General features: G+C 36.0%; 1 protein-coding gene across 2 annotated transcripts in view; it reads right to left on the bottom strand.

Annotated features, from left to right (window-relative positions):
- The window catches only part of Dscam2 (Down syndrome cell adhesion molecule 2), a 558,607-nt gene that overhangs the window by 101,751 nt on the left and 433,868 nt on the right, over window positions 1–22,988 (bottom strand). For both annotated transcript variants that reach the window (XM_081742257.1, XM_081742256.1), the window contains exon 11: window positions 253–372. In XM_081742257.1, the coding sequence (XP_081598383.1) occupies window positions 253–372 (120 nt within the window). The remainder of the gene's footprint in view (window positions 1–252; window positions 373–22,988) is intronic.

The following is a 22,988-nucleotide window of genomic DNA, read 5'->3' as shown; positions in this document are numbered from 1 at the left end:
TGACACCTAATTTAAAAAAACTTCGTTCTCTTGTACACGAGCAAAATACTAACGGTTGCACTGAATCAGCGGTTATGGTGTTGATGTTTAGGAACATTATAAAATAGATGTGTTGGTGATTATTTAAGCTTTCCTTGCTTTCATATATGTATTTAAATAATAAGCTACCAGTGATAGGAAAATTACTTAGTTTTGATTCTACATGCTCTACATAGAAGATAAATAAATAAAAATAGAATGTTGCTATCGTACCTGTAGCTTTTTTCCAAACAATGGTTGGAGTAGGAACTCCTTCGGCTTGACAATGTAGAATAGCGTGCTTATTCCTGGGAACACTTGTATCGGCAGGTTCCACTACAAATCGAGGTGGGACTGTAAACAATCAAGCAGAACAAATAAATATCAAGTGATTAAACAATTTTGAAATTTAAAAGCTCATTTCATAAAAGATTTAGGAGTAATTTAATTGCTTTGTAGATTAATTCAGGCGAATTTCAGGTCTAGCAAGTGCGAATTCCATTCAGGTAGGTGCGACTTAAGTCTAGTGATTGGAACTTCCATTGACGTGAATTGGTTTGAGGTAAAGTAACTGCGAATTTCATTGAGATCTACAGATGAGTTGAGATTAAGGTCTACGGAATACTAGTTTTACGCAGGATGGATGAGTTTGAACTCCAGTGAGTGAGAATTCCATTACGTTGGTGAGTTTGAAGTGCAGTGAGTATTATTGATTGAACTTAATGCCCCATGTCCCTTTTCAGCTATGATACATGAGACGGGACCTGTTGGTTAAAGTGGGACTCAAATTGCAACTCGGGTTTGTGTCTGAGGCAAGCATCCCCACCGAGAAACGAACCTAAGCATCCTCACATGTACATAAAACACGCAGAGCTGTAGTAAGTGTAAATTCCTTTGAGCTCAACGAGTTTGAAGTTTAGAGAGTGTAAATTCCTTTGAACTCAACGAGTTTGAAGTTTAGAGAGTGTAAATTCCTTTGAACTCAACGAGTTTGAAGTTTAGAGTGTAAATTCCTTTGAGCTCAACGAGTTAGGGAGTGTAAATTCCTTTGAGCTTAACAAGTTTGAATTTAGAGAGTATAAATTCCTTTGAGATCAACGAGTTTGAAGTTTAGAGTGTAAATCCTTTTGAGCTCAACGAGTTTCAAGTTTAGAGTGTAAATTCCTTTGAGCTCAACGAGTTAGGGAGTGTAAATTCCTTTGAGCTTAACAAGTTTGAATTTAGAGAGTATAAATTCCTTTGAGATCAACGAGTTTGAAGTTTAGAGTGTAAATCCTTTTGAGCTCAACGAGTTTCAAGTTTAGAGTGTAAATTCCTTTGAGCTCAACGAGTTAGGGAGTGTAAATTCCTTTGAGCTTAACAAGTTTGAAGTTTCGAGTGTGTAAATTTCTTTGAGATCAACGAGTTGAAGTTTAGAGAGTATAAATTTAATAGAGCAAGATGAGTTTGAACTCAAGTGATAGCATAATACATTGAGGCTGGTGAAGTTGAGATATAGTGAGTGTGTGTGTGTGTGTGTGTTTGATAAAGAATTGTGAGTTTGAAATCTAAAGAGTGATAATTCCAGTAAAGCTGACGAAATTGAAATCTAGTCAGTGTATATTAGACAAAAGTTGGTGAGTTTGAGATCTAGTGAGTATGAATTCAGTTGACATCAGTGACTTTGAATTTAAGAGAATGCAAGTTACATTGATTTTCACGATTTTGAGATCAAGCAAGAGCAAATTTCACTGAGGCTGTCAAGTATGAGATCAAGTGGGTTTTCGTTCGGTTGAGGTTTGTGAGTATGAATTCTACTGAAATCACTAAGTTAAGAGTTTAAAGGATGCGATTTCCATTGAGTTCTATATGTTTAGTAATCAAATAATTGAGGTTGGTGGGATTGAAGTCTAATGAGCGTGTTCTAAGTTGGTAAGTTTGAGATCTAGTGAATGCAAGTCCCATTGGGGGTGTTGAATTTGAGGTCTAGTGAGTGTGAGTTTTATTGGAGTTGATGAGTTTGAGGTCTAGTTATTGTGTTCGATTGAAGTTGGTAAGTTTGAGATCTAGTGAGTGCCAGTCCCATCGGGGTGTTGAGTTTGAGGTCTAGAGATTGTAAGTTTTATTGGAAATGATGAATTTGAGTTTCATTGATGTTGGTGAGTTTGAGCTTTAATAAGTGTGAGTTTTATTGCAGTTGATGAGTCCCATTGAGGTTGGTGAATTTGAGGTCTAATGGATGAATTTATTGAGGTTGATGAGTGGGTTTTTATCAAGGTTGGTGAGTTTGAGGTCTAGTGACTCTGTGTTCGATTGAACTTGGTAAATTTGAGATATATTGAGTACAACTCCTATTGCAGCTGGTGAGTTTGAAGTCTGTGAGTTCGAGTTTCATTGAAGTCGGTGAGTTTGAGGTCTAGTAAGTTCAAATTTCATTGAGATCGATGAACACGGAATCGGGTAAGAATGAGATTTATTAATAAGGTAGTGAGTACCAGATTGAAAGAAGGCCCCGAGTGCAAAATACACAGTTATGTGTGAAACAGTTCCCTTCCGCCATTTTGCAAAATAGATGAAATAGATCTAACATTCAATTATCGTTGCTGATAAACAGATAATCAGCTGAATGTTTTATCTTCATTATCACCCACTTCAAACCGTATATATATATATGTATAAACCGTTTGTTGATGACAACTATATTTACTTCATATACGTATATCTATCTATAATATGGTTCCCATGTTTTGTGGTATTGTAGTGGGCTATATATTTATTATCCCGTGACATTGCGTTTATTATTAGAGGAGTAATAAATTAAAAGATCACCAATAAATGTCGTGTATGTTCTTCGCATTAACATGTTCGTTGAGTAAAGGACAAAAGCCAAAATAACAGGAGATTGGGGGGAAGGCGGTGCAACAATAGAATGGTTTGAAAGCGGGGAAAGAGGAATTATATTTTGTTGGCGCTACGCCAGTGTGTCTAGCTGAATGCAGGCAATATTATTTCTCTTGTCGTCGGGATATACACACATACACACTGGTGCTCCTAATTCTGTCTCTCTTGACACTTTGCAACCTATTCCTGTGTTTTAGATTTCATTTATTTCAACCTTATTTTCACATTCTGAAACATAAATGCTTATGAATATATTCTTCTGTATACTAATGAAAATGACGAATTAATTATTTTTTGGTGCAGTCATAAATGGTCGTAAATACTTTTTCTAAACCGTGTATCTAGTGTGCTCGCATGATTTTATAGAAGAAAATGGAAATAATAATAATACTAATAAAAATGGAGCATGAATAAAATAAAATGGCGCATAATTTCCCCATTCAATTGTTATAATATTCTTAAGCGGAACAAGGGAAATGTTAAACTGAATATTATGCATGTAATAAATGGAAGCTGGTTTGGTAAAAACGGGAGTTAACGCGAATTTAATGTTTTAGTAACACCGAATATTTAAGTTAGTGTTTCTGAACCGAAAATTATACTTTCTATTTTCTTTGGAATAAATTATAATTTTACAGATTTGATTTTATTGATTTCTTTTTTTTAAACCTATTTAAATGTCTCATATGTCGTAAAAATTAAATGTTATACGAGGGATGATCGAAAAAAAAAAAGGTTACGGAGCTAAGAAACTTTATGTTGTTCACTGCAACTTAAGGAAAATGTGTTTGTAGATTAATAAGATGTCTGTCTTGGATTCTGATCATGTATACCCGAGAAGCGGACATTAAGAGTCTTCTCCCGGCGAAATTAAAATACCGCTAATTTTACAGTAATTATGTGATATCTTCAAATAGATAAAAGATAATTGAAATATGGAACAAGAGCGCCCTAGACAATATTATTTTGCGTGAGGTACCGTTATCACAAGTCCCCTAGTGGCTTTCCGTTTTCAGCTGTTTAGAAACGCGAAAATAAATGCCGATTTATCAAAATGGCTCGAAATCGAAAGCAGATAAGTGAGTCGTGATAACGGTTTCTCATGTAAAGTAATATTGTCTAGGGCGCTCTTGTTCCACATTTCGATTATCTTTTATCTATTTGAAGATATCACATAATTACTGTAAAATTAGCGGTATTTTAATTTCGCCGGGAGAAGACTCTTAAAAATAAATCGTCTGGAAAATTTGCCAAGAATAGAACTGAGGTCAGTGGCTCGGTTTCTGTCGACGAAAAACACTACACCTCTGACATTCATAAGCAGGTTGTAGAGGTTAATAGATATTGTGGTAGACTTTTTAAACTAGCATTCCCTTTCCCCTCGAGGATGGGTGAATTTTGAAATCTCTTAGAACACACAAAATATCTTATTCTACGGCAGGCTTGTACGCAGGAATTTATTTCGGGGAGGAGGTTCGAAGCATTTAGGTGAAGGACAAATTTAATATGAGAATAATTTACAAAAATCATCCTAAAATTAGACTAAATTTACAGAAATGTCGAAATTTCGGGGAAAGAAGGTCCAAGCCCCTAGTACTCACTTTCTGCATACGTCTCTATACTGCAGTGATTATCAAAATAAAAATGTAACGGATGTTTTCAATAGACTTAGTAGACAATAGCCAGGTAATTATTTAAGATTGGAAAGGAAATGAAAGCAAGTTTATTAGGCCTATTATCTTGTAGTTTCTCACTTCTCCTATACTATAGATAGATACTATAAACATACATTTTTTTAAAAGGCAGTAAATATGTTTTATAATATGCTTTTAATTATCTTACATGAAATATGCCAGGTAGTCTAAAAAGTAGTGAGCCTTTTGCACCCAAGGTGTCGTTAGTATAAAAAATCTCAGCGCATATAAGTCGGAGCGGGACAGCCCTAACGTGTTTGGCAGCTTACAGTTGAAGCTAGTAGAAGTGAAAAAAAAAAGCTACAATTCTTGTAATTAGACGTAAGACACTGCACCGTGAAAATAACTGAACTTTCCGCAAAACTGCGCTACATTTTACAATTTTATTTTGATAAATACCCTAATGCTGCGAAGGGCCCGTGAAGAAAGTTATGCTTCTTATGGATAAGAAATGTTATCAAAAGCAACAGCCAAAAGATGGTTCGGTCGCTTCTATTCTGGAAATTTCGATTTCCATCATGCTTCTCGCGGTAGGCGACCAATCACAGCAAAAGTAGATGATATTCTAACAAACGTCAAGCAATATTTGCATCACCGAGCAGTGTTAAACCATTTAGAAAAAAACTGTCTACGAAAATAAGCTCAACGTACAGATGATATATTATATGACTCAAAAACATTTACTCGATCGAATTTCTATCTGCGATTCTCTACTGAAAGTAACGGACTCGAGCTATTTCTGAAGTGGTTGATAAGTGGATAACCTAGGACAATAATGTGCGAAAAAGACCGTGGTCGAAGCTCCACAGTCTGTAGCAAAGCCCACACTGACACCAAGGAGGTGCTCTGGGTTTAGTAGGACTGGATTCACCTTGAGCTACTGTCATGGGGAAGAACGATAGACTCGGACCTGCACTGTCGACCGAAGATGGACATTCTTCCTAACCCTCTCTCTCACAACCCTCAATCGACTCCTTCACACTCATAATCATTCGCCCTCACACTCAATCAACTCACTCACACTCAAATATTGTTGATGCCCTCACCTTCACTTACGCTCACCCTCAATTGACTCCGTCACATTCACCCACACTCGCTCTCGCCCTCATCTACCAAAATGAGGGCGAGTGAGGATAGATGCAAAAAATAGTGAGGCTGCCCATCTCTGCTGTGCACTTAGGAGTTAGGAATTCAAAAGAACGGCTGGAACTGTTCAACAGAAAGGATGTCGTATACCAAATTGACAAAATTCAAACCGCATATTTAACGACCCATTAAAAATTGAAAGAATCTGGTTAGGAGGTTTTAATGCATGCGCCGTATAATTCTGACCTGGCACCACCAGATTATCATTTGCTTTGGTCTCTGCAGAGCTTCCTGAATGGTATTAAGGTAGCTTCAAAAGAGGCCTATGAAAAGATATGTGTCACAATTTCTTCACCAGAAACCACATATAATTTTGCCGGGGAAAATGATAGAAGACATAAAACAAAATAGTGCGGTGTATGACTTAATAATGTTATTTTCAAATAACAATAAATGTATTCTCAAATTTAATCTCTAAAGGCTCAATATTATTTAGACAACCTGATACTAGAAATATAGAGTAAGTATAAAAGTAATAGTAGAATAGGTGGATAGTTTACCAATAGAAAAATAATGAAATATTACTTTCACTTGCACTATCAATAAGTTAATTTTTGACAATATTTATACAATAGTATCCAAGGGCGCCCATCTGGGGGTGGCAAGGTGGAGCGTTCGCCCCCCGATAGGAAATTGTACTTGGGAATATCGAAAAACCAATAGAATTTTTACATTAGTTAAAGCAAAATTTGAAACTATATTTGAAATATCGCTTATACTTGTTCCCCCTTGGAAACCCCAACATGGGCACCCTTGATAGTATCTGAGACAGAGCTGTACTGGTTTTGAGCAGAAGCGGCACCAAACATTTTTAATTGTAAAACATATAATTAAGATTGTAATAAACATTAAATTGTTTAAAGTAATTGTTAGTAGTAAAAAATTTAATAAAAAATGAGAGCAAACCTCCCGTATATTTATCGATTAAAGCGCCATCTCTTCTCTGTACTGATGTTGAAGCGAAGGACAATTACCCAGAATTGCCAACCTCAGAGATCAAAATTATCGATTTTTGTTTTCAAAATTATCGTATAACAAAAAAAAAAAATAAATAAATAAATAAAAAATCGAATATTCGTTATGTACGTGAATGGCAATAATATTTAATAAACTTGTCTAGTAATCTTCGGTTTCAAACTCAAAATCGGCATCACTATTCACACCATTTTAAAAAAAATCCTTATTACTACAACTCTGCAAGGGTGCCCATCAGGGGAGGCAAAGTGGGTCGCTTGCCCCCTCTAGCAGAAATTGTACTTCGGAAGATGGACAACCCAATAGATTTTTTAGAATAGTTACCGCAAAATTTGAGACTACATGGGCACCCTTGCAACTCTGAACAACAATAGTATATCCACCCACTCGTAAACGTAATTGAATTTGAAGAATGGATGCAGAGTTGCCATTTGCCAATTCTCACATCGTTATTGATATATATTTTTTAGCGGGGATGATTGTCAAAATCCTCAGTGTGTGTGTGTGTGTGTGTGTCTGTGTTTTATAATTATTTAATGCACATCTACAATTTATTTGCGTATTCAAAAAAGAGTGCATGTTTTCAAACTATTGTATATTCACCTATTATCGCAAGACAATTATCATATGTATAGCATTAAGACAGAAATTATCGTATATCACAATAAATTATCATATAGTTGGCAAGTCTGCAATTATCTAGGGTTACTAATTTCTCGTGTAATGTTCTGCAGATTAAAGAAAATCAATAGTTACTGAAAATTTACTAGGCTATTCTAGAAGAGATGATGGTAATAACTAGACTGTCGCAATTTCTAACATCGCGTATGCGGTGTAAATGAAGCTGAAATGAATTGAGAGACAGTCTAACATTATAAGATGAACTAACCATTTCTTCAGTTTTGTATGTATTTTCTTGTTTCGTTTTTTTAAAGTTTTTAACAATGATTTTAGTGTATGCTGTACCTTTCTGTAAAGTAATACACAATAAAATATTATGAGTTGTGAATAACTCACTCCTTATTGCGTAAAACTCAACATTTTTGGTAACTCATCACCTTCTCAGTCCACATTAGGTCGAGTTAGCGGGACTCTACTGTAATATGACAATCATTATAGGCGTTCTCCCATTACTGGCATTCTCCCATTTGCCATAGTTGAGAAACTTCAATGCACCATGGTCCGCCAATAACGTGTTGGTCTTTACATAACAATTTTTGCTTTAAGACCGTCCATCAACTGTAGCCTTTTCAGGATTCTCCTTCCTTTTCCTTCCATCGTACGTTCCAGCACGATCTTCATGATAGAGTTCCTTCTCAAGTAATACCCCAGCCAGTTTCTCTTCTTCTTTCGAATTACATCCAAAATTGCTTTTTTCTCCCCTACTACTTTTCTGTATTTTTAACTTTTCCTTATTGGTTTTCCGTTCGCCTAAGTTAATGTCCTATGTTCTTCTTCACCCTTACATTTCGTAACTATCTATTCTTTTCTCATTGTATTTGAATAGTTTTTTGGTGCTCGTGGGTTTTCTCGGGGTTCTCACGTTTCCTTCCACTTTCTTCATTCCACTATTTCACTCATTTTTCATTATCACCGTCTCCTTTAGCCTAACCGGCATAACCGTGCAACGTTAATCTTAAAGATTTCATTTCATTTTTTGAATAGTATTTATTTATTTATTTATTTATTTATTTTTATTTTTTATTTTATTTATTTATTTATTTATTTATTTTGCTCATACTCCACACGAAATACTTTATGAATTTTTAATCTTTATTGAGAGGCCCACAAAATAGGTTACTCTCGGAATTCCTATCGTTGTTTTTATTTTAGTTCGTACTTCATGTCCTTACTAATAATATAATCTAGATAACGATAACTGAATTGCTCCTATTCTACTTCTATATTCGATATCGACTTCTTCGATTAAGGTTGAGAAAATGCAAAAATTCAACTTATGTATTATGTCAACGACCTTTCTGAAGATTTTGAATGTTATTATGCATATTATATTTCACTTTTGAATCAAGTACGTTGTAATATAGCCTATTACCGTGCAAGATTTGCAATTCTTTATTTTAACAGCCATATGTCAAACGCACAGAAAATTTCTACCTCGCAGTAATATCAGATATCATGAGCGTATATAGCACCTAGCTCCTAAGTCAACAGGCATTTCAGACATCACGAGCGTTCAGAATATGTAACCCGTTAATTCTACTATTGTGTTAAATACTACGAATGTACAGAACCTGTTAGGACCTATATATTCACTCTTCTGTCAATTCACTTACGATGAGAAAACAGATTATTAGCTATGACCAGTGGCGTATTTAGGATTTAGTTTGGGGAGGACAACACGTGAATAAGAACGTATATTTTTCCTTTTAGGTGCTGACAAATTTTAATGACGTTGCGCATAGAACAAATTTATTTCGCGGGCGGGGGGGGGGAAGGGCCTAAGCCCGATAGCCCTCCCCTTAAATACGCCCTTGGCTATGACTATATTCTCATAGGATTTTCCATTTCACTCTCAATACTAGTGATTCCATTTTCAGTCAAGACGAACTTGTTTCCTTTCTTTTCTCTGGAAATATTATGTAATACATTGATTTCGTGCTAGTTACAAACATACTGTGATTGATTATTAGTTACGTTAATCGTTTATTGATTTGAAAGAAATATCAATTTCTTTAAATGAACAGAAATACCGGAAAGAACGAGATTTATTCGATACCTGAAGAGAAAGGAAGGGATATAACCTAGATAAATCGTTCGCTTACTAGAAAACTGTAGATTCACACAATTTTATGAAAACCATCATGCCACTCTGTAAAAGTATTCTCAAACTGCACTCAAATGAATTTTCCTAAGTCACAATCTAGCTAAATAGATTTCTCGCACCCGGAAACGTAGGTTGACAACCATATTATGAAATCGTTATAATGTGCCTATAAGTATATAAGAGTTACTCAAATCGCCACGGAATGAATTTGTTACACACACATATATATAATTAAATATTGCGGTCCCAGTTCCTTTAAAATTACTTTAGTATCCATCAAGACTTACCACGATTACTATTTCAATAAATTATTTTTATTCCTTTTAAACTTTGTAATTCCTTATTACTTATCACTCATTTCACAGAAATTAAAAAAAAAAAAAAAAAAATACACCAATCAACTATGGCTTCCTCACTTATTATTACAGTGAAAATCACAAGTATCCGTACATCGACTGCAAGCTATGAATGCTCTAACTTTGTTGGAGATAGAGCATTAAATCAAACAGCACTGCATTTTCCAATAATTTCCTTTGTTATGTACAACACAAACGCTCTGAGAATGCGAAAACATAGACACAAAATGGCAAAAGAAACAAAAATGAACATGGTTTTGATGTGTCAAAAGTATTCGTACACTGAAATTAAAGACAAAAATATCCAGCTGTTCGAGCTGCTGTTTACATAGAACGCTGTCTGGCGGTTTGCAAAGTTAAACGTAACCACAGGCCAGCGAAACATCATTCAAGTGTAAAGAGTGATTAAAGACGGAAGACGTAATGGGTCGAAAAGGGACGGAGACAACACAAACAGAATGAAAAATAGTTATAAGACTTCATAACGACTGCAAATCCTTACAGGAGATATTAAATATTATCGAAAGACCATGTTCGAACTTGCATTCAATCTAGATAGATACTGCGAAACAAGCACAGTCAGAAACATACCGCAAAGAACAAAGATTGGCTTTCTGGGAAAAAGTTATATTCTCAGACACGTTGATGCTAGTGGTCTACTGTGCCACGCTTAGTTGCATGCATGGAGAGCATGCCCGCGACCGTTCGGTCTATTTGATGGACGGGTTCCGCCAAACAAGGCACCCCGCCCGTAGTTCCTCAATACGCTATTGATTTCACATGCACAAAGTGCACCGTCAAAATTTGCCCCTTAATTCTGACTCGCCTAAGCGATGTAACCCCCATTCACTGAGGGAGTGGGATACGCCCACTGCGCGGCCAGACCGAAGTCCTGAGTGCCTACCAGTAAACCTAGTCCTGAGTGCCTACCATGCCTGCCAGCGAGTCAGTCCTATCATGCTCTACAGGCATGGCGCCCGAGCGTTATAAGGCAAGCTCACCTCCCGCCCGTGTTCACCGTTACCCAGATTCCTGGGATTGTCTCCCACAAGCTACCGAATTCCACAGTATGACCACAGTCCAGCAGAGTCCAACCCAATCCGGGGCCCCAGGCTACGCCCGAGGGGGCTTGTTCAATCCCGGCCCTGCCTACCTTTATCATTCAACTGGCAACCGCCTTGTCGTGTAGAGGTAAAACGCACACGTCGAGATACTTCCGTATCTCATCCCGGACCCAATGGTACGTGTTAAGTCACCATTTGAGTTTGGTGCGGCCCACATCCCACAGTTTCCTCCCTTTAGCAGGACCAGAACCGTTACTCAGATTCCTGGGATTGGCCCCTCCCCCACCTCCATTTGGTCCCTCCGCAGGCTAGAATCCGACATTCCCCCCCGGTAGAGTCGTCCAAGCAATACGGGACTTCCTCTAGTTACGGTAGAGGTACACCGTACATTACCAGAGCCAATAACTGATGTAGACCGTTTGCTCAAGGCAGACATTGTCATTTGGGAGCCGTGTCTCCCGAGGGAGCCATGTCTCCCCTGGTAGGCCCGCCCAAACAATAAGGGGCTACCTATCTTTAACGTGTTTAGGTACCACGTACACGTTGTAGCTAAGCTACTTGTCCAAATCCCAATGGTACGTGTAAACCACCATTAGAAGGGACACCCACACCCTTCCTTCGGTAGGGTCGTTCAAACAATACGGAACTACCTCTTCTTACGTGAGAAGTCAACCGTACATTACCAGACCCAATGGCTGATGTAGACTGTCTACCTTTAAAGACAATGGCCATTTGGGAGCGGCGGCTTTCCTGGTAGGGTCGTGGCTCCTGCACCCAGCTCACACAACTGGGATGAAGGAGTGACCCACTTCCTCAGCGCTCCTGAGGTACGAGTATGCGTTAGGATACTAGGTATCCCATCCCGGTGGTTCCGACGGTAGACAAATGGTGTGGAGGAAGCCAAATACAGAGATAAACCCGAAAACTCTGGGGCCAACCATTAAGCATTGAGGTAGGAGAGTGTTAGTTTGGGAATGCATGCGTGCTTCTTGAGTAGGGAAGCTGACAATTATCGACGGTATTATGTTCCAGCATATGCACACTGACATCTTGAAGAAAAATCTACGTCCTAGTGCTGATCAAATCGGCCTGCAAGACCACTTTATATTTCGACAGGACATCAATCCCAAACATACAGCAAACAATACAAAATTCTGGTTACTATACAGTGTACCAAAACAACTGGTCACTCCTCTTCAATCGCCTGATTTCAATCCGATTGAGCATTTGTGGTGACGTACTTACTCGAAAAGAAAATCCGCAAGCGCAGCATTACGAGTAAACGTTCATTGAAAACTGCAATTAAAGAGAAATGAGCTTCTCGAACAGTCGAAGATACTCGACATTTGGTGCACTCGATGCTAATGTGCCTTCCAGCTGTAACTAGAACCAAAGGGTATCCAACCAAAGTGTTGAATCGTGCACAATCATTTTCTCTCTGGACGTTTCGTAAGTATACGAATACTTTTGACACATCAAAACCATATCCATTTTTTGTTTCTTTTGCCATTATTTGTCTATGTTTTCGTATTCACGGAACGTCTGTTTTGTAAACAATAAAGAACTTAATAGAGAATGCAGTTCCATTTGTGACAACGCTCTATTTTCAACAAAGTCGGAGTTACAGGCATTTAATCATAGCTTGTAGTCAGTGTACGGATACTTATGACTTTCACTGTATATCTTTAACAGCATAAATAAAACAAGTTTAAACAAGTCTGGCCTCAGCTATATCATTTTCTTGCACCCATAAACGGTAGAACTTATCTCATTTCATGAAAATAGCTTTGGTTCTCTCTTAAACGAATTTTCTCAAAATCAGGTTATAAATGTCAAGATTTAACTAAGGTCCTTTGTCGCACCTGGAAACGAAAACTTAAACCGCTTTCTCGCACCCAAAAAACGAGAATTTCATCTCATGTCACGAACATCATTGAATTTGTTTCCAGGATGAAATTTTCAACCAATCAACAAGAATTGTTTACTTCAGAATATATTTATATAATTTTAAAGTCTTGTAAAAAGATCTCAGATTTGGCTTAATATCCCTGTTTGAATAAAATAGTTTATATTTGTGTGTGTATGTTTCTATTAAGTAGTACAACGTCGGTTTTAAATGTTGATTAATTGTGGTATTTTCATATGATTACTAGCGTACGTGAAAGCGAGTGTGTGTGCTCGTAACATTACATACAGCTCTTGAGAGCAAAGCGATCGTTTTAATTTTCAATGGACTTATAATGTCCGTTACTGAATTCTCTGTCTCTCTCTCTCTCTCTCTGTGTGTATGTGTTTGCGCATCTGTGTGTTATTTGCGATTTTTTTTCAATTTTGAGCCCTCCATTCGATGGAGCATTGCGTCACTCTTACCGTTCTCGAGATATTGACCAAAAATGTTCCGATTTCGGGAGATTTAAGGAGCCGTGTCTCGGGAAACGCAAGTCACAGAGAGACATTATATTGGTGTTGATCGATATCAATATTGATTCAATAACAATGTCATTTATTGATTCGATAATGATTGTATCATTAATTATTGACTCAATAACAATGCGTCATTAGTTATTGATTCAATAACAATTGCGTTAGCAACTATTGATTCAAAATTAATTCATTTTAAATTTGTTATGGTAATGGTCTTCGAACATTCTCAAATGGTTTATAATAAATTTCAACTCCAGGTTTAACAGAGTGTCTACTAAAATTCCAAAATGAAATTTCGTGACCTTTTCGTGACCTTTTCTTTACCAAATCATAAAATTGCCTAACATTTTCAAGAGCGAATTTGTGCGCGACTTAGGCCGAATTTTCATCTGTAATATGCCATTACAGTCTAATGATATTATGTTCTTAATAGGAGGGTGCCCGAAATTTTTTGCACCGACTGTACTTGACGTTTAACAAAAAATTTCTGGCTGTTCAGATAATCCGTAAATTTTATTTGTTATTCTATTTCAAATTAACATGGAAAAACTGTAAAAATTCATTAGGAATTATAGTTTTGGGAATCAATACCTTTATTTATATTTTAAATTAGTTATAAGTCTTGTATATGGATATGTAAATGGATTATTACAATTCTTACGGTGTCAGTGCTATCCGAAAATATAGATCCACTATTGGACGGAACTTTCCAGATCAAATAACCAATCTAAAATTCGACAGAATTTTCAGGACCACCCTTCACCTCTCTTTTAGATACCTAGGTCCTTCTAAAATCTAGTTTAATCCAGATTCTACCAAATTTTATTCGTTTCAAAGCCCCACCGCCAAAATGCTTAGTTTTGATTGGCTGATAAACCCACGCTATGATATTAGCGCGCAATTATTCCATTCCAAGCCGGAAAATCTTGCTGACAACAGCCAGATTTCGATCGTCGAGCTTAAAAGGTCGCAACGGAGTGAGAAAAACTGCAAACAAGGTAATATTTGGGAGTTTTTTAACCTAAAATCGTTGGAAGTCTCTAGGAGCCAAAAAACTATTAAATTTCATAGTCAAAACTGGACTAAAAAAAAGCTGAAATAGTAAGTGCAACAGTGACGCCATGTTTTCATCTGCGGATCGCTATGGACAGGATTCAACAGTAGTGTGATTTCCGTCTTTCTTTTCCCAAAACCGGTTCAGAAGATCAGTGTTTCCCATCATATTTCTACCTCCCAATTTTCCTACTAATTGAGGGTTACAAGACCTGTCCATTATAGATTTGTTTATGTAGTTAGTGAGTGATTTTTTTTTTTTAATTACATACATGGCGGTATTTAATTTTGTGGTAGTCAGTCCAGTAATCACAATGCACGTGTAAATTTCAGTAAGGGCTCCTATCTGACTCCCAAATTGGGAGTACGGCTTCCAGCGGGATGAGTTGAACATTCAGTTTGTTCCGGGTTCCTGCCCCTTCAGGGCAGGGGTCCTATTGCTAGCTAATACTCCGATATGTCCCCTCAGGGCATCGATTAAATAGGTCGAGTAAAGAATATGATTTAGTAAATATAAGGGCCAGTTGGCCCTGTTCATTTCTTTCCTTTCGTTACCTTTCATAGAGCCGATTTAACATGGTAAAATCTGAATGATTTCTGTGTATATTTATTAGTATAACATGTATTAATGTAGTGTGTAGTATGAATGTGGCATGATGTGTCTTGTAGTTCGAGTAGTATGTGTATATTTGTAATGTAGTATCAGTGATAGTGATAATTAAGTGATGAAAGAGTGTGTTGGACAGTGTAGTATTTACTATGCGATAAATTTTGATTACTCCGTCATTAAGTGAACGTAATATAGTATAATAATTCCGTGTACAAGGTCACATTCAGTTGTTCAAGGGTTCATTATATCGTCGCTAGCCCTAGTGTCAAAAGTCAGTACTAACCGCCATTCTTCTGTCGAGGTGCTTAGTGATTTAGTTTCCGTGAAATTGACCTTTCTTTTCGAAATAAAACCTAGAAGGTATAATTCACAGCCCATATGAATGTACAGTTAGGTCAAGTGACCCAAGATTAATATATTCTGAAAGTTTCAACATTCTGCATAGTCTAGAAATCTAAATATTTAAATAAATAAACAATACGTAAATTTTTAACAGAAGTCGGGCGATATGATGCTAGTTCTTCGCTTTGAAATTATATTAAATGTCCATTTTTCTTCGTGGCTGTAGAATTTCATTGTTGATGCAGAATTTTATAAACATTAGACATTATCGCAGATAATTCTATTTTCAGTGAACATACATAGGATTTTTTTTTCTTTCTTCTTAATAAAGCTACCAAGTATTACATAGTATTGTGTGTGTGGTAAAAGAGTCTTGGGTTCGAGTGAGGTTGTCGTGCGGTGATCGGAATGGGAAAATGTTTGTAGTGATTATAGATTTTAAAGTATTATGATGAAATGTGTAAATAGGCTGGGCGTAGATAGAGGAAACAGGGTGTTTGTAGAATATAGCGTCGTGGCAAATGAATATTAATGTGAATATGAATATTAATAAGTATATGAATATTGTAGTAAATGAATATAGAATATAGGACACCCATATAGTTAAATATATAGTAGCCCAGTGAATACTTCGCCGTGTGTTGATATATAGATATTGAATAGATACGTGTAGCTACAAACATCTCAGGTTCTGACCCCTGCACCATAATATCACGCGGACCGGAGGGCGATATATAGTCGGACTATGGTAATACTTTGTAGTTTAATGTGTTATAATAATAATCAACCATAGTAATACCATCTGATAGAATGGGTAGCATCATATAATCGCTGACTAGACATATTGAATAATAAATTATGAAAAGACAATAGTAGTTAGACAACAGGGCTGTAGTGAATCATATCTTCTGGTCGGTTTTAAAAATAGAATGTACCACTCCGTGAGATTTTTTTTTTCTTCACGTTACCTACTCAGGCTAGCTTACAATGTTCATGGAGGCGACAGCTCTGACTGGGTACAGAATTAAAACAATTAGTTATTGAAATTTATTTTCGCGTACCCGGATGTCGACCCCTAGTCCCTTTAAGTATTTTCATTTCTTTTCTTAGTTTAATTAGACGAGGGAAATTAACGACATCCCAGACTGTGGCGTGTCTGCGCGGGGTAGCTATCGGTGAAGTTTGGCATAGAAATCACCGATCCAAAATTCAGTTTATTTAATTTTTTTTTATTTCGGCAAATCATTAGTTAGGGATATCTTAGATAATACTTCTATTCTAGTTTCATTACTGTCCTCGAACCTTCTTAGTTTTTTCTAAGGGGTCGAATATTTTTTTTCTTAGAGATTTCAAAATTGGGGACGCAGTTACCTGGTCCCTTTCCCCCTCTCCTTTTATCCTGCTGGTCTGGGCCGGATACGGGGATCGGATTTCAATCTTACAAGCCAACTCTTGTGGGATTGGTATCTGATGGACACAGAACTTGCATCCTTGGCAGCAGGGCGCCCCTTGAGTCTACGTATTTGAGTAGACCACCCTTTTTGGCATGTTAAGAATATTTTGGCTATGGATTTTGTTGAGAGCGAAATTCGACTTTTAACTTTGTAGCGTTAGTTATTTCTCACTTAAGTCTTTGGCGCCCCTATTCTTCGTCTTCCTTCTTCTCTATCTCTCTCTCTGTCTTCATTTCTTCAAGTTTTTTTAATTTTTTCAACCTTCCCCCCCCCAAGATTTTGAACTTGTTACTTACGATTTATTTAACGTACAACTCTGATCTGAAATTACCAGCTGAGACGTTGCAAGACACGATTCATGAATGGAGTAGATAATGATTGGGTCCTCCATCACATTTTGACCTATCGCCGAAATGAACAAAGACTTCGTAGTTGACGACACTTCGATTATGTTCTTTCACCGTCGTCCCTCTTAAGTTTTTTTTTTAATCCGTTGGTCACTTTCCTTTCTGTTTTGGTTTTCAATTACTTTGTAGTTAACCTGGGCCCAGAAATTGTATTTTGATTTACCTAGTTATATCTAGAAATGCTCTGTGTTACGTGCCTGCCTCACAAAGTTTTTTTTTTCCTTCATGATTTAAACACGAATTGATTATATAAAAGTTAAAAATTTATAGACGCGCGGTATCAGATAAAATTTAATTTGTTTCCAAATGTAATGTTGGAAGTCATTTGTTTTCTTGGACAATGTTGCAACCTTGTAAAATTTTATTGTTGGGGATGATTAATTTAAATGTGTGCGCATTTATTATAAATATATATATATAGAGAGAGAGAAATAAATACTTCGAAATATATGTGTAATTAGTATGTGAATATGATGTTAAAGTAAATGTATGATATTAAATGTATTATGAATATATGTAAGAGCGCTCGTGTCTGTCCCCCTAGACGTGTATTGGTTGCTATAGTTTACCAGAAGTCTTCCGACGAATTTAAGAACGTAGATTTTGTTAAGAATACCGCCGTGCACTTAAGTAATTTTCCTTTTCCTCTGAATCAATGTAAGTGATAACCTCTGTACTTATATAATGGCATGCATTGAAAAAATATCGGCAGGTCTAAACGTAACCCACATCATAACAAATATTATCCCTGAACAATTAACCTAAAACCATTGTGGAAAGTGCACCTTGAATCCTTCTCACCTACATGTGTATCCTATGACTTGACCAGTTTTTTTTTTATCCTCAATTTGAACCATCATACTCCGTACACCTGTGGAAGATCATTTTTTTTTTTTAATCCGAACCATGTATAAACATATACGAAAGTGATCCTAATGAAAGGTCTCGTGAAGTGTCCCAGTGTTGGATAAATAACTTGAAATTATTCGATTAATAAATTTGGAAATAGACCGTCTAAGAGGAGAAACTTCCTCTAGTGAAAGTTATTTTCTCGAAATCCCTAGATGGGTATAGACGTAGCAGTGTGCGATTGCAGATATAAACTGTTACCAGTTACAAACCAAATATAGACGACGAATGGTTTTGTAAACCAATAGATATATATATATATACATATAGAGATATATATAAACGACCACAAACTAAGTTAAATGGAGCGAAACGTTTTGGACACTACGACTAGTGCGTGAGTTGTGATTTGGACGCTCGAAATTATTAATATTTTAATATCTCGAAGTGAGGTAGAGACTCATATAAGTTCTAATACACCAAAAAGTTTTTTTCTTTCCTCTTTGTCCAATTTTTTTTTAAGTTAAATAAGTTTTTTTCTTTTGCGTATGTCGCAAATCATCATTTTGCTTTAGCATGCCTAAGATATGATACGTGTAATTATTTTCTTTTTGTTTTCCTTTCTTTTTCGTTTGTCAATATGATTGAATATATAAAAATTTACTAAAATATAACACTATGTACTCTATTAATATATAACCAAGAACTTGTGCGTTTAATATTTTCTTCATAATTATTTGTTTTGTCCTTTTTTTTCACTATGAATGTAATAAACTATTTGTACCTTTGTAGTTAGTTGGTTTCCTTTAAACATATATACACTGTCCTGAGTGAGTGAGCGTGTGAATGCATGATAGATTTAATATAAGTAATTTTAGTGATATCATTTGTCATATTAACATCTGTAATATATGTGTCATGTTTTAATATATGTGTTAAGGTAAATAACCTAGGTCATGAAGGACCGTCACTAATGGTTTAAATCGGCTCGAGGAGTGAAGCAAAAATAGCAGGATAAGCCTAAATACGACATCTTTCTTCCAGGAAGTTGAGACTTCGATTGATACGACACATAAATTTATATTGAGTTTATAAGTTTGATTTTTTTTTCTCTTGGCTAATTCATATGTGTGATCGATCCTAGAGGACAGAGTTCAGATGCTGGATAGTTATCAGTCACGGGTCGGAATAACTTTACAAAGAATTAAATTTCACTTTCTCATTTCCAGGTCTAGGTCTGGGCAACCCCATGATCGTGGTGAATGGAGCTAGGTCTGGGTGGTATGAGGGAACATGTGTTTATTCCGAAGCATTCCAAAATTGATTAGTTGTTAATAACATTTAGAATGATTCATCTTTCAACGACTTTCCCGACCTTTTACTATATTTCCGGAATTATCCAGTAATCTGTTTCTCATTAAAATACCCTATCTCTTTTCTTTCTTCTTTACCTACCTCCTTCTTTTACCCTTCTACTTTCTTCTCTTTCTTTCCTATTTCTAAATGAAAGAAAACGGAGTCATGATTGAGAGTAGTCGCTATTGGCACGGTCAATAAGTTGTTTCGATGAGTTTTCTTCGGGAGTCCGATATGGAATAATTAACAATAACAAAAGGTTTATTGGAAGTTACTCTATTGGAAAATAATCTGGATTTCAATCAGTAAGTGATCTTTCGTAATCGTCCTCGTTAAAGAAAATTAATTTTAGCGACTCCTCTCCAACTCTACATTAGCTCTTTTATCTTCGTTAAATTTTTACGTCTTCTTTCAATTTTGGCTAACCGTGACAGGATCTGTTGCCCTAGAAACGACGGTTTCTATGGCAACGGACAGAAGTTTTCTTTCACATCCATGCGATAGAAACGTACTTTGCTTGCGATTTGGTAGCGTCTAAAGTCGACCATAGACATTTTTGGTGGTGAATTTTGACATTTTATAGAACAAAATTTTCCAATATGTACACCTTGTCTCAAAAAGGTTGAGCGCATTCTTTATTGGTGTTTTGAGGCAATAATTTTCTAAGTCCAGCTTCGGGTATCTTCGGGAAAAAGTAAGCCAGGTTCGAACCTCCAAGCCAGCCTTTGCAATCGGGAAAAAGTTTGCAGATGTGTTTTTCTTCTTTTCAATATAATAAGACTTGTTACCAAGTGTTTAAAACAGCAACATTGATTGAAATACTTCATGATACAATATTTCGAAACTTTTTTTTTTTAATGTCAGCACATGCTTGTTTGTCATTTAGCTCTCCATACGTAATGGAACATTTAAAGACGTTAAAGAATCTTTCCATACGTAAAAGAATGCTCAAAGTTAAGAAATATAACATAATTATCGCCTGAGTACTAAAATAAAAGTCAAAGTAGAATAGAAACAGCGTTTGTAATGGATATGAATGTCATAATTATCTTGAGATCCATTATACATCGCTAGAAGCAGAGTTCTGGAAGTCCTTGTGCTAGCTCATTGGTAAGCTGTCGGATTTCAAATCATAAGGTTGTGAGTTCGAATCCCGTCTAAGTTAATCTTTTTTTTTAAATTATATTTTCCGCAATGCATGAAAAATTATATAAAATAATTACATTAGAATACATAAGTTGTGTATATATAACATAATCATTGCAGAACATAGTAATTATTATGTTTAAAATATAACATCTGAGATAGTTTTCACAGTAGGTCGGTATTATATATGAGGATGTAAATACAAGTTAAGAAACTCGTTCAATAGCAATAAATAAATCATGTAGTGTATTTATTTGCAGCTATTTGTCATATAGAGGGTAATTCTCAACATTCATAATACAGAATGCCATTTATGTTCTTGAAAAGGTATTCGATGCATAAACAGAAGGTATAAACAGATAATCCAAAGTCGGAACGCTCGCAAAAAAAAATTCATGAACCCCAAAGGTCACGTGAGCAGACTGGAATTGTCCTTATGAAGCATGCCACAGCAGAAAGTCTTTACATAGATTTTCAATTCAATTCCTGATATATGCTTTTGCAATGTGGAAGTGCCTTGAGTCGCCCTCTCTCGCTCGCTCGCTCGCTCACTCTCTATTTATACAGAATATAAAAGTGGATTTATGTGTGCATTTCAACATAATTCTGATATATCTAGAGCAATTTTAACTATATTTCTTACAGTCTGGAAAAAGAGTACTGTCGGGATACATATCAAAAATGCTAGAAACGGGTCGATATTAGTATCGAATCCATAGTTTCGTGGTCGCTTAGGTGAATAGTTCTACTTTCAATTCAAGTCCAATTAAGCTCCCATTAGTACCCAGGGTGGTTACGTAGCGACATAAAGATATCGAAATCATTCGATATTAGAATCGAATCGTAAGTTTTCAGCGCCGCTAACAGTGCAGCATTTCCCATTAGTCCACATTAATCCACATTTCACATTGGTCCCATTGCCTAGAGGGCAACATATTTGCAGAGAGCAAAGTTTAAAACTTGAATAATATTTTATTTTTTTCCGTATGAAAAAGTTATAAATCAAGAGCAAATATACTATTTCACGAACAATCCTCTTTTACTATTCTAATATGTTTAATAATAGCGTAAGAAATCTAATAGTAATTCAGAACATGTTTCACAGTTGTTATTTTTTGTTACATAGTTGTAGCTGTAGCATGTAGTGAGTGGAATTTAACTGTAATAAATTCACTAATTAACCATATTCGAATTAAGTTTTATTTTTAAGTTCGGGATGAAGGGGCGGAGAAATATGTAGTTATTGGGGGCACCGAGCTTTTCTACATTTTACTTTCAAGATCTCCATTTTTCTTTTGTCATTTGTTCTTAATAAAAAAGTTCAGTCACTTTTGGATTGTCATAGGATAGTAGGAGTTGGATTTTGGGATGCAGCCTGTGAGATTCTAGAGGAGCTAACTGCTTGAAAAAATATTTTTGAATCATCTGTAACATATGAAATAAGGATATGCATCATAAAAAATTGAAAGTAACTATGTCTGCGTAATCATCACGGTCAAATTGCAAAGTCAAATGAATTGACGTTTGGTATATAATCAGGCTCCAATCCCAACTGGGAAGTTATCATACGCGTGTCACTTTCATTATAATACATATCCTTAGGGGGAGTAGAAGTCCGAATTTTTGCGAAAAATTTAGTATCTCACAAGCCGTTCAACTGAGAGCTGAAATTCAGCATATAACTCTTTATTTAAAATAAAGAGAATATGTCCTGGCATTTTTTAAAATTATCTTTTATGAGCGGGGGGACGGGGGTGCACTTTCTATATATTGGAAATTGGTAGTGGGTTGATTTGTAAAAATAATCGAAAACGATTGATATTAGTTGAGAAACAGATTGAGTAATGCAAACTAAAGTTCTTTTTGAATTTTATACCCACTGCTTTCTATTTATAATTGTTGAAGCTGGTGTTTAATATATGGAGCGTTCCGAGCATAAGGCAATCAAGCCATAAAGTTAGAGAAAAATGGCCATAAAATTTGTAGTCTAAACTTAATTACATGGGCATTTTCAATTAGTACGGCGTGCTTAATTATATAGAAAATTAGTTTCTCTCTCTCTCTCTCTCTCTCTTTTTTTTTTTTTTTACGTTGGTCTACTTTTCCTTGATTTGAAACTTTCAAACTTCACCCTATTTTCTACTAAAATGTGTCTGTAAGGCAACAAAGAAATAATTATATATGATAAATTTAAATTCATTTTAATTTGGAAGATGAGAAACACTTTGCCATTATACAATATCGTAAAGGTCAGACCCACCAGTATTGTAACAGAGAGGTGCTTGAGCCATTAACGGTAGAAATTCAAACTCCGATAAGTGATAATTTCACAGTCTTGTTTTATTACAAGTGTAACCTCTTTATTTAATGGAGAGCAGGGGCGGATCCAGGACCGACTTCTGGGAGGGGCGGTGGGTTGTCATACTGCT

The sequence above is a fragment of the Thermobia domestica genome, chromosome 16 (assembly GCF_964235325.1).
Source record: "Thermobia domestica chromosome 16, izTheDome1.hap1.1, whole genome shotgun sequence".
In the NCBI taxonomy this organism is placed as follows: Eukaryota; Metazoa; Arthropoda; class Insecta; order Zygentoma; family Lepismatidae; genus Thermobia; species Thermobia domestica.
The sequence above is the reverse complement of the archived record's forward strand: the minus strand, read 5'-3'. Positions and strand labels throughout refer to the sequence as shown.